This window comes from Macrosteles quadrilineatus, unplaced genomic scaffold (genome assembly GCF_028750875.1).
Source record: "Macrosteles quadrilineatus isolate MER2022 unplaced genomic scaffold, UCM_ALF_1.0 Scaffold_16__1_contigs__length_3527350, whole genome shotgun sequence".
Lineage (NCBI taxonomy): Eukaryota > Metazoa > Arthropoda > Insecta > Hemiptera > Cicadellidae > Macrosteles > Macrosteles quadrilineatus.
Genome location: NW_026542609.1, coordinates 1,852,986 through 1,880,755, shown reverse-complemented (window position 1 = coordinate 1,880,755; position 27,770 = coordinate 1,852,986). Strand labels below are relative to the sequence as shown.

General features: G+C 35.6%; 1 protein-coding gene across 3 annotated transcripts; it reads right to left on the bottom strand.

Annotated features, from left to right (window-relative positions):
* Positions 1–7,036: 7,036 nt before the first annotated feature.
* On the bottom strand, positions 7,037–19,531 carry LOC129005126 (7-methylguanosine phosphate-specific 5'-nucleotidase A-like). 3 transcript variants are annotated; one of them, XM_054433939.1, is made up of 7 exons: positions 19,298–19,531; positions 16,801–16,894; positions 14,534–14,705; positions 13,525–13,747; positions 11,836–12,079; positions 10,855–10,968; positions 7,037–7,290 (listed from the first exon to the last, which is right to left on the bottom strand). In XM_054433939.1, the coding sequence occupies exons 2-7, from the start codon at positions 16,828–16,830 to the stop codon at positions 7,189–7,191; spliced, it is 885 nt and encodes a 294-aa protein (XP_054289914.1). In that variant the 5' UTR covers positions 16,831–16,894; positions 19,298–19,531; the 3' UTR covers positions 7,037–7,188. The 3 variants fall into 3 exon arrangements, with proteins under 3 accessions (XP_054289914.1, XP_054289916.1, XP_054289915.1); XM_054433941.1 differs by having other exon boundaries at positions 19,377–19,531; XM_054433940.1 differs by lacking the exon at positions 19,298–19,531 and adding an exon at positions 19,246–19,293.
* Positions 19,532–27,770: the final 8,239 nt, after the last annotated feature.

Below are 27,770 nucleotides of genomic sequence, written 5' to 3'. Positions count from 1 at the left end.
TGCAAATATAGGAATGCATGATATGGGTCTGTAACTCTGAGGCAAATCAGGGTTACCCTTTTTATAGATGGGTACCACTCTGGAGAATTTCAAACGAAAACAATATAATAATAACAGTTCATTTTCATAGTATATGTTCATTTTGGTTCCTTTGTTAATAATGTCTAGTAGGCTATGGTAATGTTTTCGTTATAATTTTTATATGTATGGTCTGTAGAAAGTATGTGTTCTGCAAATGTAGATTTTTGTGTAGTTCTGTTGTTTATTACAGTCATATAAATATATGAATTTGAACGGATGGTGTTTTTGGCCTCTAGGGACCTCAAAATGAAAAATTAAATTGGTCCCGGGTCCAGGTCTTACCATGAGTACTACGGTAATAGCTTATTCCCTAGCCTATATGGAAATTCGCTAAAAATACTTTAATAAACTTGACAGCAAGTTAATTTAGTAACTTACTAGTTGCACCATCCTTAATTTTGGACACACATTAGCTGATCACTGTTAACATGTTTGCTGCGGTTAACTTAAGTGATGGCTGGCCACGGGAAAAGCTAATGCACTGTGTGGATAGAGTGCATGAAAATGTTTAAATTCAAATTAGTTTCATCCAATTGGGGGGGGGGGCAATTTATAGCACGACTTCATTAACTTACAGTCGTTTGTTTTTGCCTACTGCACAAAAAGCGTCATGCATTTAATTTTGAGGTTAGGTTCCTTCCACAATGCCACACTACTTAGGCCTACAGTCATTATCGTTGTATCCTAAACGTATTCCATGTCACTAAATCTAAGCCAAAGCCTCAAACAGCACCGACACAGTAAGATTTATAATTACCAATCCGAAAACAAAATATATTTCCAATTACCTGCTTTGATTTTCACTTAAATGTATTTAAATAACATTAGGTTCAATGAGTACGTAGGTTTTCCCCTACAGGGAGGGTGTAAAGCGTGTTTTTTTTTTTGTTTTTTTTTATATAATAGCTTAGTGTAGGCCTAAAATAAATAAATTTGCCAAGTTTGATCAAAATATATCCATAAAAGAGCACACTACAACAGTTTACTTGTTCTCCATAAGAATAACATGGCAATTTTAAATTTATTTTTTTTATTTTCTCCGTAACCATTAGGCGCATAACGCTTCAATATACTAAATTATTTGTTTTTTAAGCTCTACAAAATGGTCTGGATTGCAAAATTTTAGATTATTTTGGGTAAAAAATGGGAAAACCCTATTTTTACCCCATAAAACCCCCCGTAAACCCCGGTTCCCATAGTCCGATCATGCTGGTTCGCAAACTCGTTAGAATAAATGTACCGGTAGATTTACACGTTTATACCAAATTTCATCAAAATCAGATCATTTTTGCTCGAGTTATCGTGCTAACGGACACACACATATATATATATATATACTTCTATTAAAAATATAATATTCAGGGTGTTCAGTTGTACTTATTTACTACCTACAATAATTTAATATATAAATATATATATATGAATTTGAACAGATGATGTTTTTGGCCTCTAGGGACCTCAAAACAAAACAAAATCGCTCCCGAGTCCAGGTCTTACGATGAGTAGTACTACGGTAATAGGTAGCTTATTCCCAATATGGGAAATTCGCTAGAAGATTATGTACCGTACAAAACCGGCAATAACTTACTCAGGACTACAATAACATAGTTCACACTGAGGCAATGTTAGTGAAGGGGAGCACCGTTCTAACTTATATTTATAGTAGGTAGGCCACGTGAAGTGCTAAGTTATTGCTCAGATACTACAATTACGTTATAATAACCGGCAGCGAACGTGTTATTGATAGAGTTTAAATAGTGTTATTAACAGATTTAGGTCTATAAGTTAACTTACTGTATTTAATCAATAGGTACATTAGAAATATTTCCGGTACTTTCGTATTAGGCCTACACAAACCACTATTAGACAGCACGCTGCGGCAGTTGTGTTAGGTTGGGTTATCATAATTTTTGTATGACTTAGGCTATCTGGTATCGTTCGATTCATTATAAAACTAGGAAAGGCCTACAAACATCATTATGATAACCCTAACGAACACAACCGCCACAGCGGGCTGTAAAATATTAAGTGGTCTCCGTATAATACGAAAGTAAGTTTAAACCATATTTCCTATTGGAAGAACCACTAACTTATCACAGAAATATCACGATTTAAATAATTGACTTAGTTTTAAACTTAAGTCGTGCACTTTAGTTTACATCCTGGTACTCACATACCGCTAACTTAGTGCAGTTTGGTTAACTTAGAACAGTTTCATTTTATAATCAGCTTGGCCTAGCCTAGTAAATTAGTTATTGTGGGTACAGTTTCTTAACAAAGCTACATCGATTGAAACTATCAAATTGAAAATATCGATTAATAATCAATATTTTAAACTACCGGTACATCAATTATAAAATGGGTACAGTTTTTGACTGGGCTATGCTAATATCGATTGAAAACTGTCATAAGCTAACCTAACTTGCTCATTATAAACATTTTGGATGAAAGTTTACTAATCAATCGATGGTTTCAATCGATATTAAGTTAGCATAGCCCAGTTAAGAAACTGTACCCGTTAATGTATAAAAGTAAATGTATGACGTAAACTAAAGTGCAACCTCAAGTAGGCCAATCTACCAACTTGCAGCAAGGATGACCAGGGATATGGCTAAGGGAGTGAACTTGGGGCTAACCTGTAAGGCTGTAAAGAGTTTCAAGACTTCAGAAAAGATATGGTTCTTATCGAAAGGTGTGCAAATTGAACTCATACGAGTATATATGCACTTTATATACACTTTACTTGCATTTTATCTTAGTTTTCAAAATGACAATCCGCCGACAAGGGCAGTGCAGCACATGGTGGAACGGGTTCCTCCGACGAGTTCAATCTCTGCAAATAATAAAACGTATGAAATAAATTACATACCTTCTTTTTCAGCAGATTCCGAATTTTATGTTCAACCAGCTTATATACTTGTTTCACTGGATCTACCGCCTCCGAAGAGGCCTGTTTCTCAAGTTTAGCTGTTGACGCGGAAGGCATTTTTCACAGGGATAGAAACAAAGGTAGGAGATTTCCGATCGTCATCCCTGAATGAATAACCAACCAGCCATAGCAGTAAAATGGAAGCTGCAGCAGTTCCTCTAATACTACAAAAAATGTCACGAAATGTATACGTATAAAAATAAATTTACATTGTTCATCTGAATTATATTTTGTGATTTACTTAATCAAAAGGTAAGCATTTCATAAAACGTCGGTACAAATAAAAACTCACTAAAAACAACAAACAGGAGTAGACACAGCAATAACAGCGTACGTTTGGTTATAATAGCTAACAGATGTTCAACAATCAATTTTCACAACTTTGTCTGAAACGTTTATTATTTAGCCATCGACTTTCAATAGTACGAGTAGCCTTCTCATCACTAATCACTAGAGATAGAGAATTGGTCCCAGGACGCTTCCCTGCGGTACACCGGTACACCTGACTCTATTTTGTGTAGCTTGGTGTAAATTCCTTCGTGTTTTATTCTAAAATGTCTGTTTTACAGGTAAGATTTAAACAATAGAAAATAGTTATGAGGGAGAGAACGTTTAATTTTGAATAAAAGTTCAGGATGCCACACTTTATCAAAGGCTTGGCTTACATCAAGAAACGCTGCAGAGCAATTTTCTTTTTTCTCCCGGCTCTGTCTTATTCTGTCTGAAAGTCGGTGCACTTGTTGAATGGTAGAATGGTTTTGACGGAAGCCGAATTGATGATTAGGTACCTATAACATTATGTTCATCCAACAGTGGGCCTTGTCTTTTTAAAAATAGTTGTTCGAATACCTTAGACATTATGGGAAGGAGACTGATGGGCCTGTACGAGGTTACTTCGTTTGGGGGTTTTCCAGGTTTTGGTAGAACGATAATTTCTGAGACCTTCCATTGATTCGGAAAGTACTCGAGGCGGAGAATGGCGTTGAATACTAGAGTAAGGAACTTAAAACCTTTCTCAGGGAGCTCTTTTAATATTTTTGCAGAGATTAAATCATATCCTGAAGATTTATTTAAACCTTCATGGAAGATGCATATTTTTATTTCATTTTTTGTGAATGTTTGGATAGGCAAATCCAGTTGATTGGGTGAATCCAGATATTCCTGTACCTCAGGAGAGTTTGTTGCACTGGTATGTGGTGTAATACTTGGGAGAAGTGGGACGCAAATAATTTTTGCTTTTTCGTCCAAGCTTTTAGCCCACGAACGATCAGGTTTTAATAATGGGGGAACAGACGATTTTATGGTCTCTTGAAGTTTTTTGTTACCTTCCATAAAGAGTAGTTTGATGCTTCTGTTGAAGAAAGATTACTTGTATATTCCTGAAACCATTCGTTTTTAACATGTCTTAAAAGTCTTTTTAAATTCTGGGACACTCTATTAAAGTTGGTTTTTTACTATTTATATTTCGTGTATTCTGCCACACTCTTCTTAATTTACGTTTCTCCGCTATGAGTTTCTTTATTTGAACAGGATAGTTAATGCCATCGTTAGTTTGCAGTCGAGTCGACACGATGACATGGGGGTTCCTTCCCAAGCACATTGTGAATTAATTGTTAAAAAATTCAACTGCATCGCCGATTTCTTGTGTTGTTAAGGAAATTGATAGATCTAGTTTATTATTGACAGTCTCTTTAAAGTGTAACCAGTTTGTCTGTATGTTATGCAAAGTAGGGGGTGCTTCTTTCCCCTCTTTGACAATTATTGTAGAGCTTACTGTTAGAATTACGAGAATGATTTATTTCCTGAAAGCATAAAATGTTCAAGGAAACGTCAATACATCAATCTTACCCTAAGCCTGCAACACAGGCTTGCACAGCTTTTACAACACATTGTAAAATATCCAAACCGCAGCAAGCCTGCAAACTAAGCGAATTCCCATTTATAATGTTGAGATTGTAGCACAACGGATTGAGTTATCAAATAATTAAATAACTTAGTCATCAATCCATAAATTGCTGTGGAGTACGCGTTTCAACCATCAGGTCATCCTCAGCTCCACTTTCAGCAAATTCCACTAGAAGCAAATTCAACCTAGTGACAGTCGACAGTGGAGCTGAGGATGACCTGATGGTTGAAACGCGTACTCCACAGCAATTTATGGATTGATGACGTAAGTTATTTAAGAATTCCCATTTGCCTGATAAAATGTTTAATCCATAGGGGGTTAGTATGCACTGAATGTGCAACTAATTTTGATTGTTTTTGGGGACTTCTAGGAGATGGCCCAGACCGGGATGCTGTCTTCCTCCAAAAAGGTACACAAATATTGCCATGCATCTATGTGAGGGGGCAGTTAGTAGTGCGGGAGAGCTTTCTTAAAACAGCACTCATATTTTGTTAACTAAACACCCAGACAGCAAAGGATGTTTTAAAAATATTTTTTTAATCCTTAAAGTTTTTAAAATGCATCCTATTCCACCCCAATGAATCCTAAAAATATTTTTTTAAATATTTTGTTTTAATATTTTATAAATGTTATTAAAATATTATAAACAAATGTATTTAAACAATAAAGATTTAGTATGAAAAGCATATTATTAGTTGAATAAATTGATTAAATACATAGTTCATGAAAACAAATTTTGAAAAGAAAACCAGAACAAAATTTTTCTGCCCGGACGGGTCTCAAACCTTATACCTTCGTCTTGTGAGCCTTTTTCCTTACCTCTGAACTATCTGTGCTTGTTGGTATTGAGAGTTTTCAAGTGGTCAAAGAGTATCCGACAGTTGCAATGGTCGCAATACTTAAAATATTTTTGATACTACCTACCTTTGACGCTTTGACTATTAATGTATCCAATAGCCAATGATACTACAGTATCTATCTATCTTCTCTCTATCTATATATTAATAGGCAAGCATGTTTCTTTAAAACCTGTTTTCTCAGCTCGTGTGCATCGTAGGGCAAATCTAGGCATACCGTTGGAAAGATTTTTTTCTGCAGAAGTGCAGAATCCCTTTAAAAGTTAAAATAGGCTCAAATATAAGCTCAAAAAATTGGATTTGAAATAAAAAAAATTACATGGGCTTTATGGGTTGCCATGCTGGTGACAAAATAACAACGAAATATAAACAGAAAATCAAAACAAATTGAAGAAATTACAATCACATGTTTTATTTACAGCGTGGGGTGAAAATAGAGGAGCCTGTACCTTTACATTCCATCCCCAAAGATGTTACCAGTTTTTTTCTTTGAATTTGTTGTAGTTGATGTGAGCCACCAACAGATTGCACTGATCTAAATGACTAATTTCTGTCGAATACACTATGTGTTTATTTTTGTCTATGGTTACCAAGTCAAACTTATGGAATGACTTATTATGAGCTATAGCAACTGTTATGACCCATCAACTTGTCAGCAACAAAAAATAAGGTAGAAATAGAATTTAAGACACGCATTCGGTATCTGGCTCACACAACTACATGTTTTTTAATTAAATAAACGGTATCAGCAGTCTGACACATGCTTTCTCCCATTAGCTTGTCAACAACCTTTATCATGGGTACAGCTCGTGACACCTAAGCTGTCACTTGGCCTAGCGCGGGCAGTGTTGGCTGGAGGCGGGTGGAGGTAGGGAAAAGACCGTACTGCAAACCACAGACAATATAATACTCTAATGTTTACTCCATTTATTTTAACTTAAAACATAAAAAGTTACAGATCTGTGCTGACAATTTTTATCAGCACATTGGTTTAACCGGACTGGATCGGCAGGAAGTGGGCAGTACTGAAACGAATGTTTTCGTGGGAAATATTTGAGATGTCTATATACAATGCCCTCCTAAATTTAAGTCGAATATCACAGTAAACGATCCGTTTTAACGAGTTTTTAGGGACGTCGGTTTAACCGGAGAAACCGTTATCCAGTCCGGCATTGGTCCCGAGGAGTCCGAAAAAGAGGGAGTCTACTGTAATAGTATGGATGACAAATTTAATATCAGGACATAGGCTATAAATAACATCTGTAAACAGAAAAATATAATTTAATAACAACTGGTATACAAATAATACAAAGCCTAATGTTTAAGAGTAAACATAATAAGCGTGTTATTTAAAATCGTTTGATCTCTTGCCTGTAAATAAAAATAAAGCTATTGGGTTAAATATCAGTTGAATATCACAGAGTTCGTTTCAGAATATGAAGCAGAACATCCATCGTTTGATCATCGGTCAACACAATGTCAAACAGTTCTTTATACTGTTCCAACGCCTCTTCTATCTGTAATGAAAAAAATAAATTTTATAGTGAAAATAATCACAATTAAAATACTTGTAGTCCAGTCAAGGAATGAGGTGTAGAGTGCATGAGCAGGTAACTAAGCGATTCCTTCAGAAACTTGTTCAGGGGGCTTAGGGTGTTAACATACCAAAAGTCCTGACTCCTAGGTGTTGAGCCAGGTTGGTGGATGGGGGAAATGGGGGGTTAAAGGTACACATTTTGGGTTTTTCGATTATATCTCGAAAACTATCAACTTTTTGTAAACTATACTAAATTATAAAATTGAAGAAGATTAAATTTCCTACAAGCAAATTATATAATATGTTTATTTTGGTTAAACAGATTACGAGTTATTACTTATTTAATTAATATCTTATTAAAATACTCCTTCCATAAGAAATACATGTAAATTAGTATGTGAAATGGGGTGAATCCTATCCGCCCAAAGGAAATATAACCGATATTCTGGAAATCTTGCTAAAATTTCCAGCAATTTGACACTTTAATCATACAATTTTGTCAAAAATTAAAGCGTGGGTAAGCTTTTAAAAACGGGATGATTTGAGGGTTTTTTCATAATTCTTAATAAAAACAACGAAACACGACAATTTTTTTACCTCGCCCTTGCCTTAATTTTAGAACAATTTTTATGATTACAACGTCAAATTACTGGAAATTTTGTCAACATTTCCAGAATATTGGTTATATTTCCTTTGAGCGGATAGGATTCGCCCTATTTCGCATACTAATATACATGTATTTCTTATGGAAGGAGTATTTTAATAAGATATTAATTAAATAAGTAATAACTCGTCATCTGTTTAACCAAAATAAACACATTATTTAATTTTCTTGTAGAAAATTTAATCTTCTTCAATTTTATAATTTAGTATAGTATACAAAAAGTTGATAGTTTTTGAGATATAATAAAAAAAGCCAAAATGCGTACCTTTACCCCCCCTTTCTCTCCTCCACCCCCCTGACTCACCACCTATGAGTCAGGACTTTTGGTATGTTAACACCTTAAGCCCCCTGAACAAGTTTCTGAAGGAATCGCTTAGTTACCTGCTCACGCAATCTACACCCACTTTTGGATCATTCATTGACTGGACTATTGTATGACACTAAATTTTATTGAAGATACAATAGCATTTGAATCATCTTAAACTTTGTTTTTTTCATGCTGCAGCAAAAACAGCTGTGTTTAATACATGGTCCAAAGGTAGCTCTTCTACTCCCTAGGGAGTAAAAGTCAGCTGCTGTAAACGCCGTAAGCAATAGATCAAAATTATGTATAGATTGATTTAATTGGTTGTAGCTTATTGTTGCGTAGTTTGTCATATCAATTGTATAAAGTACACTAAAACAAACGTAATTGACAAGATGATGTAATCACTTACTAGTAATCTGCTTGTTTGCATTAGCAAAATTGAAAACAATTTGGAAGTCGTTTCAAGAAGTTATCTTTAGTTAGATGAAAAGTATTTTTTATTTTCTAATTTAGTTGCAGCATGACAAAAAATATAGTTCAACACACGAGCAAAAAGTGCCTTTTCAACCATCACTTATCGTATAACTTGAGCTCGGGTCGAAAAGAGTCACCTTACGCCCTAGTGATGAAATATACAATTTGGACATGGAATGACATATACAACTTAAAATATAAATACCCCCGTCGCAGCAAACCTGCAGACTAAGGGAATTTCCATTTGCCTGAATTGATTTTAGGTTTTGTGAGTACCTAGCCTTGCTGCTACAGGGAGGGTAAAAACAGCTTTTTTTTTGTAAAATATTAATAACTTAGTATAAAATAAATAAATTTACCAAATTTGATAAAAATATATCCATAAACAAGCAAACTACAACATTTTACAACAATCTCCATAAGAATAACATGGGAATTTTAAAATAAAGATTTTTTGAATTTTCTCCGTAACCAATAGTTGTACAAAAACACTTTGAAATACTAAATTATTTGTTTTTTTAAGCTCTTTAAAAAGGTCTGGAGAGAAATTGTGAAATTTTGTGTTAAGAGGGTCAAAAATGAGAAAAACAAACTTTTACCCCATAAAACCCCCCTCTATATAAAAATAGTAGCCCTAATCACTACAGTTTTCATAATAAATCTATATATATCCTACTAATATTATAAATATATATAGGTATATATATATATCTAATATATAAAATTCTCGTGTCACAGTGTTTGTCTGCAAACTCCTCCGGAACGACTTAACCGATCGTTATGAAATTTGGTGTGTAAATTCTGTAGGTATGCGAATCGGACGTAAACTATTTCCCGTTTCGAAATTCTTAAAAGGGCTCCGCCCCAGTGGCTCTGGAGTTTCCCATGTTAACCTTATGAGAAATGGAATTAATGAATCTTAACAGCTGTTTCAATTAAACAAGTTGGTTCTGTTCTATAATGTTCAATAGCATTAAAGTTACAAGGATTACCAACAGGGTGCAGCACTATTATTTCTTTTACATTTATGACAACAGCTAATTTGCAACCAAAAGGTGAGTGAGCGTAGCGAACGAACTTCAACCTGGAGGCGAGTTAGCGTAGCGAACGAGCTAACCTGAAGGCAAGTGAGCGCAGCGAACGAGCTCCAACCTAAAGGTGAGTGAGCGTAGCGAACGAGCTCCAACCCAAAGGTGAGTGAGCGTAGCGAACGAACTTCAACCAGGACGTGATTGAGCGATGCGAGATCATCTTGAAAATTAAACATAACGGTACTTTCTTTCCATCGGTCTGTCTTAGGGGAAACCTATAACTTAGGCGATACGAAGTTCGCCGGGTCAGCTAGTATATATATATATATATATATACATATATAAAAATTTGAACGAATGGTGTTTTTGGCCTTTGGGGACATCAAAATGAAAAAGTAAATCAGTCCTGGGCCTAGTTCTTACCAGTTAGTTTATGCCACCTATGGTAATAGCTACTTCCCTATAGGGAAATGCGCTAAAAGCAGGTGTTACATTAAGTATTGAAAATTCAGATTCTGTCAAAAACTACCTTTAACGTATAAAAATACCACAGACCATGTTGTGCCACAGACAGCCCACAAAGCAAATCAGTTAGAAATAATCTATGTTTAACTATACTGCATACTAATTACCAGTGTGCCTTGTATTTTTAGTAAATCAGTGATGTGACAAGTTAAGTATAAGTACAAAAATTTACTTCATTGTTTTTTGACTTGAGTTATTACTTGAATACTTGGACTCGTAATGGCAGCTTGGAGAACTATTATCACTTGAGTCCTTAGTACTCATCGACATCACTCAGCGATGAGGACTTGGAGTGATGATTCAGAAATCTATGCCCAAATATTCAATCGACACAAAAAATTGACATAGGAATGCACCGGGAAGCTAACAACAGATTCCTAAACAAACGACGGAGTCCATTACTAAAGGAATAAGGAACAAACTTTGAGTCATCTTGATACCTTGTTGGACTTGTTACTTAACAGAGTATAGTACACCTGTCACATTACTAGAGGTAATATAATCTACTAATTATTAGGTTATGTTATGTGAAAGGTTCATTACATGATTGTTGAGAAACCCAATCTTGAGCACAGTGTCATGAGGTACACCGTCAGCCATTTTTGCATCTCCGACTGAATCTCCGAGTAGAATGACATTACTGCGCCCAGACAACTCCTGCAAACACACACTTAAATTGTAATTTAAGTTGTAGGACCTGCTTAAGTAGTCTACATTGACAGACAATATTTCCAAAGAAGAATTTACTAAAAAATACCCATCAAGAAGAGGATATAGTTGACAGTGGCCAAGGCCACACTAAAAAAACAGGCCGTAATGCTCGTCAAGCATGACGTCACGATAGAAGACGGTAATGACGTAATGTTTGATATTTTTGTGACAGAGGGTATTTATTTATTTATTTTCCAAGGAAAGATTAAAACAAGCAGCTGATCACAAACGGCAAACATTACGTCATTGCCGTCTTCTATCGTGACGTCATGCTTGACGAGCATTACGGCCTGTTTTTTTAGTGTGGCCTTGCAGTAGCACAAGAAATTAGATATACAAACAGATATATACAAATGATGACACAAGATGATATACAAGAGAACAGTATATCAGACTTTGAGGAGTACTTTTTCAATCGACCAGTAAAGACACAAAATATGATAATACCCCAGGCTGCAGAAAACCTGCAGACTAAGAGAATTCCCATTTCCCTGAATTGATTTTAAACTAAATCTATTCAAATAACATTAGGTTTAACGAGTACCTAGGTTTGCTGCTACAGGGAGGATAATAAAGTGCGTTTTTTAGTAAAATATTAATAGCTTAGTATAAAATTGTTTTTTTTTTATATTGTTGTGACCTGTGCGATAGGAATTTCTGAACAGTGCTCGCCACTCAGGCTCTTCCTAGAATATCACAAGTATATTTCCAGCACAATATTCTAAAGCTGAAAGCGCACGGTCTTCCCAAAAGCAAGTTTCTGTACCAAACTTCTCTGTGGAACTAATAAGCTAGCTAAAGCAATCCACATACTGAATAGTAAGTTGTGTTCTGAATGAGTTGTTCATTTTTGTTGAAGACGTGAATGATATCGCCTTGGCACCCAGCAATTTTTCCGTCCTCTACCCTGAGAAAGTTGGACACAATGTGAACGTTGTCTGTCAGGAAACCTTCGTGTTTGAGAGAAAGTTTCACGACTTCTCCAATCCCAGCTGAGAAGACCAACACCGGAACTTTGGTGTTTTGCAATTGCTCCAAACAGTCTTTTGTATGATCCCTGCAAAACAGAATAACTTATCTTTAATCTTACTAAAATGTAAGGTACATACCTTCACGTCCACAGTTCATAGATGTATGGTTAAACCCACTACATGTTTCGCCTATACATAGGCATTGTCAAGTGGTCCTTCAAGAACGTTTCGTCCATTGTAGACTCGTCAAAAAACATTTAAATAAATTCACAAAACACGATACATTGTACGAAACATTTAACACTTAGTAGGCCTACTATTTACCGGTCGCGGTACGGAGGCAGACATGAAAATTCTGGGGCTACACAATGAATTTTAATTACTTTAATCTTACCAAATATAAGTTAGACACAGAATAATGCAAAAGCTCCATTGGTTATGGCAGGTTGTTTCTCTCTTAACTGCTTTGAAGAATAAATTGTATTTTTGTAATGTAGGTCTACATGCGACCGTTCAGTAACATACATATGTAAATGGTATTTAGAATTCAAAACTTTTCAGCAACCAAATTGGTATATTTTTTGATTCCATAAAAAGTTTTTATTACAAAGTTATGGGTTTACTTTGTTTGAAGTTCATTGTTGGTGATGGTGAGTTAATGTTGTTCAAAGGTTTATTGCAAACAATGTGTATTGTTTTTTAATTGTGATGGAAAATGTCCGCAATAAACTTTTGAACAACATTATGGGTTTAAATATTATAATGGAAAAAGCGAGAGAGCCTGGATAGATTGATATACTAAAAAGAAAACTTAATTAACACTGTGCTGCATTTCTTAGTAATCATTGAAAGAGCCGGTTTGCAAACTATGGAAACATAGGAAAGTCATAGAACACAACCTTGGAAAAGAAATATAAATAACGGTTTTTCTTTTAGAATTTATAATCGTTATTGTGGACAACCTAATGCAGCTATGAGTAAAGCTATTTGTAGAAAACATTAAAACACGAGATCAGCTTTTGAAAAAAGGTGAATACACCTAGAGTATTTCCATAATCTTTGAGTCGAATCTAATAAAGTCATCAGACATAATAATTGTTATTCGATTTAAAATAACGCAGCTGTAATACTTAGCAATTGCTCAAATTCGAGCAACAGGGACACTAGTTGTACATAAAAACACCGAGCCTCAAATTGAACCCTGCATAGAAGTAAGCCCAACATGGTTTGACATTAAAACAGCAACCTGAACATACTTATTATCACTACAAAAAAAAATGCCTTCATTTTATTATCAACATGAAATTTTGAGAGTTGCCACAAGTAGGCGTAACTTCATTACAACTTGCGGCACTTTTAAAGATGAAATGACTCATATCTTACTAGTACTATCTTTTTCACCATGAGTCTGGATAAAACTACAGTAATTGCAATTTCCTTACCCTCATATGTAACAAATTTGACTTCAGTCAAATTTCCATCTGGCTAGAACTTTTTTAAGAGTAGAAATATATTTTTTGTTCATACAAACCTGAAAGGCTGCCTATTTTGTCTGAGGTATTTATCTACATCATCAATGTTCCATTCAACACCCTTCATGTACTCAATTCCCATTTCCCACCATTCCACCATGAAGGGAATTTTCTCCTCTACTGTTAGCTTTGGATCGATTTCAATTGGAAGGTATTTATCTAAATTACGTTTCAGTTTAAGCCTTATTTCTTCATTAACGCTGGGATAGTTTTCAAGAAGACCTATGACAGAAAATAAGAACATTAATTTGTAATATTTTCCATTTATTTTTCATGTTAGATATACATAATAAATGGTGTCAACAATATTTTCATTTTACATGCGATTTCCAGCACTAAACAAATTGGTAATTGGAATTTAGCATACAGACTCAGGTTTTAAGTGTTGAAGTTGCTTAAAATTGCAGAAGGGTTAGCAGTCCTAGGCAAAAATGAAATGAATAATCTTTAAAAATAGGCTTTACCTTCGTCACTGCAGCTCAAATTCTTGTTGTGTAACTATGTTACGGCCGTTTCGGCATTATAATGCCATCGATGAATAATCTTTGATAATCATTTAAAAGAATAGCCTATTGAGCCTACAAATTGAGGAAGAAGTACAGTAATATAAATCTAACTTTTTTAAGCAATCATTAATTTTTAAAAAAGCATGTTTTTCATTATTTTATTCCTGCACACCACAATTCAACTACTAGTTTACTTTGAACAAAAAAGTTCAACTTTTTAAATTCTGTACCAACTATGAAGCAAAATACAATATGTAGTAAGACACATAGCACTCAATTTGTTTTATGGCAGTTTTCTTGAAAACACCGATAAAGATGATTTTTGAACATATTCAATTTTAAAATCAATCATTCTGCGATTGTCCGTAGTAAGTGGTATACATACCGAGTTATTTTGCAATACACAATAATAACGATTTAACAAGTTAAATTACAATAGCAATTCAACAGTTTGACAACTGAACAATTAATGTTGCCTAATAAATAAAAAACTTTTACTTACAGAAAGTGGATTTTGTCAGTATTCCATTTTCCTGGCTCTTTGTTAATGTTCGATCAAAGTCAATGATAAGTTGCAATTTTTCTGGACCTCCAGAAGCAATAGAATTGATTTTCTCCAAAACATTAAATGGATTTTTCATGTGAACATGAGGCAGGGATAACCACGATGGAGCCTTAAAAAGTAAATTAATTTATTAATGGTAATAGTCTGGAGATGTGCACAAAACAGCCATTTCAACTAATCTATATATTTTATATAAAAATTACGCCAACACGAAATTTGTCGTTTGAACTCCTCCGCCATTTCTTAACCGATTTTGACCATTTACGTCTCAATGGAAAGAGTGTGTCACGTAGATTTGCAAACTGGCCTTATTATTTTAAAGTCCTTCGGGCTCTGCCCCAGTGGCTTTTGAAGTTCCCATGTGAAGAACATATTTGTTTTCATTATGCTCACCTGGATTTAATTGCTACTAATATTTATTTTGCAATTCAAGGAAACGCATGTATAAACATTTACTGATTTGGTTGAAATGAAATATTTAGTATTTGAATTTGGGTTCTTGTAGCCTACATATTACAACGTAAAAAATCGAGATAGCCTGGACAATTTGATATAGGCTACTTCACCAAATAAGAAAAATGAATTGACATAGTACCGTACTGGATTTTCTTGAGCAATCGTTGAAAGAACCGATTTGTTAACTATGAAAACATAGGATCGTTATTAGCCTATATAATGAAGAACACATACAATATGAAGATTACTACAAACAACGAACAAGGATGTTAGCCGAAGTGCTACTATTTTTGTAGGAAACATTGACTTAACTTTGTTATTATTGCAGAGGAAAACCCTATAAGGCTAAATACAACTGGTACGGCAAGGACATTAAATTATGTGTTTCCATCAAAAGTCAAGTGATTTTAGAAGAATATGACTATATCCAAGAAACCTTTACTAAAACTTTCATTGAATGATTCAACTATTATTCACATTTAAGGGGGGAAAAACATTTGAACAACATCAGGCCTTTCAACTCTGCATTTTTTCAGGTAAATAGAATTAACGTAATAACAGTAACTAACAAAAGTAATGCCAATTGAAGCAAATAAAATTGTGACAGAGAGGTTATGCAGGAAATCAGGTAATTCTTAAGTAGGCCTAATGTAAACAAATGTTTTCGCTATTAAAAAAACTACTGAAATTTGTAAACGTACTGGCGACAATGGGTGGTACCGTGCAGACTACATTAACATTGACGAAGATCAACATGGACAACCTAATGCGGATATAAGTGGGAAACATTTGTAGAATATCTCCAGGAATTTTTTTCAAAATTTTGATTTTTAATGGTAATTTTCCCTTAACCCTCCGAGTGTCCATAGTTTAGGCCTTAATGTCCACCTATTTTTGGCGCATTTATTTGCAAGGTTTTATTAAAACGGATCTGAGAAGCTTAAAACAATGTTAATTCTACTGTTCTATATACCATTTTGTTTGGAAAATCATGGGCTTCAATATCATACATAAAACATAAGGAATATTTGTTTCAAAAAAAATTTTTAGGTAAAAAAAAATTATTTTGGAAAAGTTGAAAAAAAAATAAGTTCGCGCTCAATGAAATGAGTGACGCTCGGAGGAGTTTCATAAAATTTAGTAGGCTATATTAGTCCTGAACAAAATGGTACAAATCCTATTTCCGTAAAAAATTATGGCTCAAAAGTTATTGATTCGAGATGACTTTCGAGTGGAATATTAGAATATAAAAAGACAAAATGCTGAAATAGAAGTAACTGTGTTATATTAAAGATCAGAATAGGAAAGTAAACAGCATTTTGATGATTAAAATTTTGGTTGCTATGTAACAACTGATTCATATGTTCATAACAGTAACTTATGTTATTTTCCCATAAAAAGAACCCATAAAATAACAAAAAATCTGATGTTAGGAAAAAAGCTGGTTTTAATTCAAATTAAATGTGGGTCCTTATAATTCTAAAGAAAATAGTGCAACCCACATTGCTGTAACAATTACGGTTTAACAGTTATTGCAACTTTTGTGATTTTCCCTATAAAATATCATACTGTAGTTACTCCCACCGCTTACCCATGATAAAAGTTGTGGACAAGCTTATGGGAGAAAGTATGCGTCAGATAGCTGATACCATTTATTTTACAAATTACAGCTTACTTTTAGGTCTTTGATCTTTTCCAATTAAAATAGAGCAAAACTGCAAGTCATTTTAATCTTACTTACAACTTACATCTTTTAAATCTTCTAGACACCTCGGCATCTTGTGTTTTCCACTGGAGGAGACTGACTGCTAAATTTTTGAAGTTTCTGTGTTTGTATTGGGTCTGGAAAAATATAACTTAATATGATTAAAAACAGATATTACAGCATAATAATTAATAATTTACTGCATTTAGTAGGTACCGGTCATTATTAGTAGTCAATGTCACAGTTACAGTCATTGTCATAGTTACAGAGTTACAGCATTTTTATATATTCATTGTTTACAGTCATAGACATAATCTGTTTAGTTACCGTTGGATAAAACATCCTGTCAGTCCAAAACCGCTTGACAGATTGTAATGAAACTTTCAGGCATCATTAAGCATTATTCAAGGATGGTTTGTGTGAAGTTTGGTGCAGATCCGTCAAAAGGGCTCCGCCCCAGTGGCTCTGGAGTTTCCCATGTTAATCTTATGAGTTCTCATATTTAAATGGAATTAAAGAATCCTAACAGCTGGTTCAACTAAACTATCTGATTCTGTGATGTTCAATAGCATTAAAAAGTTAATAGGTTTACCAACAGGGTGCAGCACTATATTTTTTTTAATTTATGAGAACAGCTAATTTGCAACCAAAAGGTGAGTGAGCGTAGCGAACGAACTCCAACCTGGAGGCGAGTTAGCGTAGCGAACGAGCTAACCTGTAGGCAAGTGAGCGCAGCGAACGAGCTCCAACCTAAAGGTGAGTGAGCGTAGCGAACGAACTTCAACCAGGACGTGATTAAGCCATGCGAACGAGCTCATCTTGAAAATGTACGAGCATGTGACATAAAACCACAATAGGACAGGACTACGTCTGTCGGGCCAGCTAGTTAGGTATATATATACCGTATGTTTGTTTGTCCTTTATGGACTCCGAAACCGCTCAACAGATTGTAATGAAACTTTCAGGCATTATTAAGCATTATTCAAGGATGGTTTGTGTGAAGTTTGGTGCAGATCCGTCAAAAGGGCTCCGCCCCAGTGGCTCTGGAGTTTCCCATGTTAACCTTATGAGTACTCATATTTAAATGGAATTAAAGAATCTTAACAGCTGGTTCAACTAAACAATTTGATTCCGTGATGTTCAATAGCATTAAAAAGTTAATAGGTTAACCAACGCAGCACTATTACTTTTTTAAATTTATGACAACAGCTAACTAGCAAACAAAAGGTGAGTGAGCGTAGCGAATGAACTTCAACCTGGAGGCGAGTTAGCGTAGGGAACGAGCTAACCTGAAGGCAAGTGAGCGCAGCAAACGAGCTCCAACCTAAAGGTGAGTGAGCGTAGCGAACGAACGTCAACCAAGACGTGATTGAGAGCCATGCGAACGAGCTCATCTTGAAAATGAACATGCATTTGACATGAAACCACATTAGGAAAGGACGACGTCTGTCGGGCCAGCTAGTATCTAATAAATAGGCCTATAGTTTTGTTTGAAGAAACATAAGTGTAGATGAATATTACGTTGATCCTACTTTAATATCTTACAACAGTTAACTTAGGCTGATTAAATCGATTGCCCCAAACTTTTGAAAAGAATAAACCTAAGAGTAAACGTTCCGGCTGCGGTACAAGAAGAAGCACCGTACTAAGTACACTAGGTACTAAGTACCACTACTAAGTACCTAAGTAAGTAGGTAGGCCTACTAAGTTATTCGTTCACCTAGCAGCTTCAACATCTTATGCTGCAAACAGCACTCTGATGAAAAACAACATTATCAAGGTAATTTATTACCAGATCATGTGAATCTCTCTTCACTCTGATCATTCAAGACGATGCTTAAACTAAAATGGATGTGACAGTGGAAATTGTGCACAATGTCGGTGGAACGTCAAAAAGTTAACTTCACCATCGGCAAGCTGTGTAGGCTACCTGAGTCCTTGGTGGTGCCTCTGAAGGGCCACACACAACAGCAATATGACCAACATAGTTTAGTGGTTACAAGAATCTTCTTCTCCTCAACATTTCCTAGGCCTAGACTCTCATGACCAAAACTTCTAGACATTCTTGTCCAAAACTCTAGGCTATAAGTTAGTATTGGAACGATTCGTTCAGAATCAATCAATTCCATTGTGAACGTAATTGGGAGAAAATTTAAGTTGAGGCATACAAACATACCTAAATTACTGATAAGAAATAAAACTTTATTCAACTAAGCTACCGGTACCGTACTTATCAAATGAACTACCAAATTATAACTGAAATAACAACAAAAAGAAAATTAAGACTAGTTGGAAGTTTAAGACTATCTAGCAAACAATAGTCAAGCTTAACTTCAACCAACCCTGTACCACTCACTGCCACATTGACATAGGCTAATGTTAACTTAAAAATTCTCAATCGTTATCTCATCAAACCTGATGTTATCACATGAAAACCAACTTAACAGGTTAAACTATAATCTTAAGCAACCCATTAATAATAACTTACCTTTTTAACTTATTTAACTTTCTTAAAAATAATTAAGGCCTAACGTACATACCAATATTCCGAATCACAACTGAAATTGGATTAGCCTTCACTTAGTTCTTATTCTAATTACAAAAAGTTAAAAAGCGTACTTATTAGTTGTTAGACATTTCTTATTTCTGGGTATCAACCTTGAATAAATTATTTTTTGATAATTAAGTCTAATCAAGTCGCTAACTAGGTTTTTCTTTTCTTTCTTTCTTAAGATGGCAACAAAAACATAACCTATGAACTGAACCTATGAAAATCAAATATCGAATATCGACAAACACCGAACTAAAAAAATCTGATCTGAGATCTGACTGATACTGATACGATAAGTTTATACAATGAATTGAGTGAAGTGAGAATAATACAACATCATGGATCGAAAAACCTCTGGCATTGATTATATCCTATAAAATATTATAAATTTTCAATGAACAGTGAATTAATATCAAATGTCATTGGTACAATGTAATTAGACTTTTATACTATTCAAAAACCTAAAGCAATTCATTATGCATCTATTTTGTTTATGTTATACAGACCCATTTCAGCAATATTAGAATAATAATTAATTTTGGGCCAGTAGGCAGTAACAATCATTGAAAGTGTTGTTTTGTGAGTCAACCATTGGAACGGCATTTATTGTTTGAATTAAGATGATAAATATGGTAAGTATCAACTATCAAGTCATATTTTATGGTATAAAACCAATTAAATTCTAGTTATTCGGTGTTATAATAATTGTCAAGCTTATTTGACGCGTGGCTGGTGCTAGCTTTGACCATCAATACAACTTATTAACCATTAACCATTAACTAACAATCCATAGTCAATGGTACTACTTACGTTTGAGCATTGAATGTAGAGAGCCGGCCCCTCCTCGCACCGTCCCCTAGACGAAGCATGCCCCCCATAGTGATAGTGCCCCACATCCCTAACTAAAATGTGAAAGGCCGTGGGTAAACTGCAAAGACAAAACAAATGCCTATAATATCAAAAATTCAACAAGGTGCAACTATCCCAAAGCATTTCTAAAATATTTAAATTAAAAGGTTTACCCTTCTGTGCTTACAAAGAGAACAAATTAACAAAGAATCAATTAAAAATTAAATAAATAACAAATAATTAAATTTTAACAAATAAATAAATTAAAGAATCATGACTAGAAAGTTGCACCATTTATCCAATCTACCATTGCCCATTTTAAATTTTAAACAGTCCTACTACTATGTCTACAGGATAAAATTAATTTGGTTGTTAAAGAGTTGCCATGAAACGGCTCTAAACAAGTTTTATTAAACTTTCCTTAACAAGCTTGTCACAATTGTAAATATGTCAAGCTTTTCACAACAATAAATAATTCATGATTGTGGAAATCTCGCCTGTGACAAGGTTGTCACAATCAAACATGACAAGCATGTGACAACCTCAACTTTTGTCAAATATGAAGCTTGTCGCATGATTGTCACATGCTTGTACGCTTTTCAGTAACAGGTTTGTGACAAGCTTGTCACTTGTCAGCAACAAGCTTGACAATTGCTCATCACAGCCTTAATTTGATATCTGGTCTTCAGTCCTAAAATCTCAAAAAAAATTTAAAATGGTAACTTGCGGTAGATAGGTCATTTCAAACTAGTGGTGGGCGGCGGTGGTCCATACTGGAAGGTAGATGGCGGAGGGGCCCGGAGAAGCAGGGCAGTTGGTAGCCCAAGGAGGTAGAAGGTGGAGTGAATGAATGAATGAATGTTTTTTTTATTTCCACATAATATATACAGAAAACAATGACACACTTTTTAATACAAAATACTTAAAAAATAAAACTAAGACGAAGAATAAAAAAGAACATTTCTGTATAAACTAAATTAAATTGATTGTAAGAAATACAGCAGACATAGGCAAGTGCTGCCTGTGCGTCTGCTGGGTTGCTATTTAAATATTTATAGTAACCAAGTTATATGGAATTATGCATATAAAAGGATGAATAATGGAATTTAGACTTTCTTGAATGTTATTAGTTTAGAAAGGAGATTTATGAATTGTAAAATTGAATAGATCTACAATGAATACAGTTTTGAACAGGTGGGAACTAGACTACTATGAGTATGAGTATGACCCAGGTGAGCCTCTCCGAGGACAGCAGCTGAATAAAACCTCCCATCCGGGACCTCATCTGGCGTTTTTTACTCACTTAATCCATGTTACTGAAGACTAAAGTATGAGAAGAAATATACTTCACGATGGTGGAGGATAGGCCTACATTTTAACAAATATAACAAACATAAAGTTTTGACCGGTACAGAGGACGGTCATGGGCCTTATGGTTATGACGAACACATTTTTCAGAACGAACAATGACTCCGGGTATGTAGGTCTGATGCAAGACAAAAGAGGTGGCGGTTTGACGTGGTGGCACTTTGACAGCGACCTAAACCAAACCAATTCAGGCGAAAACAAGCAGAAGCACTACTGTATAACAAAACACTGAGACACGAGGGCGGTCCCATGGTGGGGGGTCAACGGCGTCGTGACCCCCCAAAATATTTTTTATACAGATAAACTATTACACCAGGGGAACTTTAATAAATTTTATTGCAAATCGTTCTACCAAATTCATTGTAGTCTTTATACTTGTGGAGGGCTTGTAGCGTCAGCTGATGACGTTGTCATAGCAACGCATTATGATTTAGCCTGGTTTTTGTTTTTCTACAGGATTGTACACAAAATTTAAACTCTTTTATTAAAATACTTTTCTATTACTTATTTGATCGTAATTTATTTGATGTACACAAACAACCACGACCAAAATGGTGACCCCGACTACAACCGTTATCTAAAGACTTATTTTCTTTGAAGAGTTTGAATCTTTTGTGTTTCCTCCAACGAACGATGTCATTAGAAGACCTGCAGACTCAACTCGCCGAACTTAGAACTGCGAATGAAGAACTGCGTCAACGGATTGGACAACCCAGTACTTCTCAAAACATGTCGGTCAACAGAGTAGCCGTCAAACTTCCGCCCTTTTGGCCTGAAAGACCAAGTCTGTGGTTCTGTCAAGTTGACTCGCAATTTCTTATATCTGGAATTACCAACGACGACACCAAGTTTCACTACGTGGTCTCGCAATTGGACACAGGAATTGCTGCTGAAGTCGAAGACATCATAACAAACCCTCCTCCAGGCGACAAATACGGACATCTAAAAAAGAAACTGATTGAACGCCTCTCTGCATCCGAAGAGCAACGTGTGCGGCGCTGCTGAGTGAAGAGGACCTTGGAGACCGCAAGTCTTCTCAGTTTTTGAGGCATCTTACGTCTCTTGCGGGCTCGACTCCCCTTCAAGACAACATGCTTCGTCAACTGTGGCTCAGACGACTCCCTCCTCATTCACAAGCCATATTGACTACGCAACTTGAGCTCTCCTTGGACAAACTGGCAGAACTGGCTGATAAGATCATGGAAGTGGCTGACATTCCTTCAACACCTGGTATTTGTGAAGTCTCTTCAGGTAACGCTTCTTTATTAAATGCAATAGAATCCCTCTCTAAACAAGTTTAAGCATTATCAGAAACCAGAGTACGAGATACACAGGTGAGACCTAGGGGTCGTTCCCAGTCTCGTGGTAGATCAAGAAACGAGCCTAATCCCTCTAAGAACTGGTGCTGGTACCATAGAAAATTCAAAAACAATGCTACCAAATGTCTTTCTCCATGCTCTTTTCAGGGAAACCTCAGCAACAATCCGTAGAGGCCGCAACGGATTGTTCAAATGCTGGCGGCCGTCTCTTTGTGATGGACAGAAATTCACGAACTAGGTTCCTTATCGACACCGGGTCTGATGTGTCGTGTTGTCCTAAACGCCTTCTCAAATATAAACGTTTTCCTACTAGCCTAGCTATTCACTAAGTGCTGCCTATAACAGTGAAATAAAGACTTATGGTACCATGCCTCTCACCCTTAATTTAGGCCTTAGACGTAATTTCCCTTGGAGTCTAGTGGTAGCGGATGTTTCAATACCTATATTAGGTTCAGACTTCCTTTCACACTATCACTTAGGCCTATTACCCGATTGCAAGATGAAATGTTTGGTTGACAAGAAAACGGGATTGAATGCCGAGGGAATAGTTTCAAACAACAATCAAACTAGTATTAAAGTTATATCTTTCTCCTCGCCATTGGCAGAAGTTTTTTTCTGAATTCCCTGATATTATTCGTCCTACAGGCTTCCCTCGTGCTGTGAAACATAAAACAGTTCATCATATAAATGTTACACCTGGTCCTCCTGTTCACTGTCGACCACGTCGCTTACATCCTCAAAAATTGAAAGCTACCCGGAAAGAATTTGAGGAGATGGTTAAGCTTGGTATTGCTCGACCCTCTGAAAGCCCCTGGTCCTCGCCTTTGCACATGGTGCCTAAAGGTAAAAATGGATGGCGTCCTTGCGGTGATTACCGCGTTTTAAATGCTCGTACTGTTCCTGACAGATACCCTGTACCACATATTCAGGATTTCTCGTTCAATTTAGCAGGCTGTACACATTTCTCTGCCATTGATTTGACCAAGGCTTACCACCAAATTCCCGTCCACAAAGATGACTTCCAAAAAACAGCAATCACCACTCCATTTGGGTTGTTTGAATTTCCATTCATGACTTTTGGCTTGCGCAACGCGGGTCAAACATTTCAAAGATTCATAGATGAAGTTATTCACGGCCTTGACTTTTGTTATGCATATATTGACGGCATTTTAGTATTTTCCCAGCCTGAAGAAATACATAAAGAACACCTAAGAATGTTGTTTGAACGACTTTCTGACTATGGTGTAGTTGTAAATCCGTCTAAATGTGTAATTGGTGTACCAGAAGTTAAATTTCTAGGTTATTTAGTCTCATCTGCTGGGACACGTCCACCTCAGGAGAGAGTCACTACTCTACAAGACTACCAGTTACCTCAGACAATGCGTGGTCTTCGCAGATTCTTGGGAATTATGAACTTTTATCGTAGGTTTCTGCCTAAGGCCGCTGAATTTCAAGCACCTCTGCACTCCCTACTTAGTGACGCTGATTCAAAAGGTTCCCTCCCTGTGCCCTGGACTCCAGAGACAGAAGAAGCTTTCCAAGCATGCAAGGCTAGCTTATCATCAGCAACACTATTGTTTCATCCTAAACCTGATGCTCCTCTTGGTCTCTTTACAGACGCCTCTGGAGTAAGTGTAGGTGCTTGCCTTCAACAGTTTGTCGATGACTCTTGGAAACCTCTAGGTTTTTTCTCCAAGAAACTATCATCCAAACAGTGCATCTGGCCTGCATACTACAGAGAACTCCTCGCTATTTATGAAGCTGTGCAGCATTTCCGTCATCTCTTGGAAACAACTTTTTTCATTATATTCACAATCACAGATCATAAACCACCTATTTATGCCTTTCAACAGCGCCGTGACAAGTTGCCTCCAGCTCAGTTACGCCAACTTTCATTTATCGAGTTTTCGACAGACATAAAGCACATCAGTGGCTCACAAAATATAGTTGCTGATGCTTTGTCACGTGTTGAAGCCATTTCAACTGTTTTAGATCATGAATCCTTAGCCAAGTCGCAAGAGTCAGACGAAGAACTTCAAAATCTCATTTCAGAAAATACTACGTCTCTTAGATTGGAGAAAGTTCCAATTCCTGGAACCCAATTGAGCCTTATCTGTGACACCTCAACAGGAACCCCTAGCGTGTAGTCCTATTCCGCCCGAGTTTTATTTCGCCCGTAACCTAATTAGTCCTAGTTCGCCCACGGTCCCAGATTAACCCTTATAATCATCAGCTCTACCTGCGTCAGGAGTCCTATTCCATCCACGGAGGACCCCACCCACCCCCAACTATGTAAAAGCCCTCCCCTACCCATCACCCTGTTATCCACCTTCGACTACACGGTTATTTAAGCTTGAAATATTTGTTTGACAAATCAAGCAAATTTCCTTTATCGTATTAATGTAAAGTTTAAACACAAAGATATCTGTAAAATATTCATAAAATGTGCAAATAAGCAATTTAATTATTTAAAATATTGCGCTTAATGTCAAACAGAAACAAATGATAACACTGCAATCCAAGACATGGCCAAACGTGCCTATTGTATCTGCATGACTTGGTGGTCAAACAAATAAAAACTAGAATGATTTCAGCTGATCATATGTCTTCGTTTATGTGTCAAATACTGCTTCCATAAGGATAACATTGAAACTTTGAGACCCAGTGGGGCGGATTCCTGAGAGACTTTTTTAGCGCCATATAGATGTTGGCACTCACCGATATGGTCTTTATCACCATGCAAAATTTTAAAACGATTGATTCAGCCGTCTATGAGGAGTTTGCGTATTACGAAATGCATAAGAGTCGACGTATAAGAGCTTCGCTCACTCCGCTCAAAAAAGAATAAAAGAATTACCATACAGAACTTAGTTACTTTCAAAATTTAAAAGATATTCCCAAATTGTTTGATTAAAAGAGCACTAGAAATAAACATCTACAACGGGATTTTGGTAGTGGAGGTCTATTGTAATTGCAATTAATCTCTATTTTAAATCAAAACCGCAAATCAAATACTGTACTGTAGTTTGATCAGTACCGACTGTACGAGCCTTCTCATTATAAAACGCAACTTCTAAACTAAAGAGTACTGCGTGTATAGCTGGAACATAGTTTCTGGAGTCTTCAGAAAAGAGTTTGCAATGGAACAGATTTTTGGTATAATTAGATAGATAATCTACACAAAACTTGCAGGATAAATAAGTGGACTTAATTTATATTTCCATGTTGGACTAGAAGCCCGAAAGATTCACTGCTGAGTGCTGCGAAGGTCCAGTTTCGACCGAATTCGTTATGGAATGGAATTGTGCTTCAATTTCAATCGCCTAACTTTGTCATTTATTAAGCTTTTTATTTCTACTAATAATTTATGTTGCAATATCGTAGACGAATTGACGTAAAATATTTTTTTAAATAGTGGGTACCAGGGTACGTACTCATATTTAGCTAATTATCATTCAAGGAGTCTCCATTATTTCTTGATTATGTACTCTCACTTTTATACCTTTTTTTCTATACTTTTCTACTTTTTCTCAATTTCCAGTTGTCTATTGATGTATTGGAAAGATTGCTTTCCTACTAGATTGCTTTCTAAAATCAGTATTAAAATTTAAATGTTCACTTACCAAAAATGCTAGTTTCATTTGATATTCAATGTATTTTTTGGAAAATTACTTTATTTTAGATTCTGCTATTGCTTATTAATTGCAAATAACGTTAAGGCGTGTTACTGCAAACAAGCAGATTTTTTTTATAATGGTAGTTTAAGTGCTGGACTGGCGTAGATATTACAAGATGTATGGAGTTAAAAGTGTTACTCCTTGGAACTGTTAGGAAACAAATAATTACCTAAATATCACGTTCAAAATTGCAACAAATAAATATTTAAATTTTTGAAAGATTTTCAATTATTGTTGTATTGCCCTTAAAAAATCGTCCGATGTGCCCATTGTATCTGCATGACTTGGTGATCAAACAAATAAAAACTAGAATGATTTAACAGAATTTTTAACAAAAAATACTTAGGATAACATCATTGGATCAATCCTAAGACACCCTTTGAAATAAATTTTTACAAAGTTGAATTTTTTTATGATTTGTTCAGATCTTGGAGAAGCATTCGGCTTAAGTTGTTCCAACAAGAAAGCCACAGGAACATTGTAAGGACCTCAGAAATTTGAAGGTGGATTTTTCATGAAGGTCGTGAAAGATCTACTCCCAAGTTGTTTATAATCTATCTATCTATCTATACTATTATAAAGAAGAGGTGGTGTCTGTGTGTTTGTATGAGCTAATCTCAAAAACTACTGAACCTACTGGGCTCAAATTGCACACAAATGAAGCTACAGTTCCGAGAATACATATAGAACTATTCCCGCTTCGATATTGTCCTAGGGCTCTGCCCTGTGGGCATTCAAAAATTTGAGGTGAGAGATTTAAAAGTAAATATTGATTGATAGTATCCATGGTAACAAAGAACAAACCTACAAAAGTTTAAAAATATAAACAAGCAGAACTAACTTGTCAGATGAATTTTGATTTCACAATTCCACACAGCTGGTTCAAACATATTAAATACTGCACGAATATTAGAACAGAGAGGGTAAGAATTATAAATTTAAAATAATGATGTCACTAGCCCGAATATAAACATTATTTAACATCACTTAAATGGAGCTGTCAAACCATCCAAAAAGGTGTCTGGCCTCGCACGGGGGACCTTAATATAGGAAAACATTTTAAAAATTATTTCAGTTAGCAAAAAAATTCCCTTCTTACATTACATGCTAAAGGGCGCCTTAGCAGGGTTGCTGAGATAGTCGTGTTTTCTGTGCGCAGTTTTAAAGCAAATCCAAAATACTAATCTAAATTCTAAAGCAACTCCAGTGATTACCTAAACTGTTAAACAAAACAGGTTATTTCCTGGTA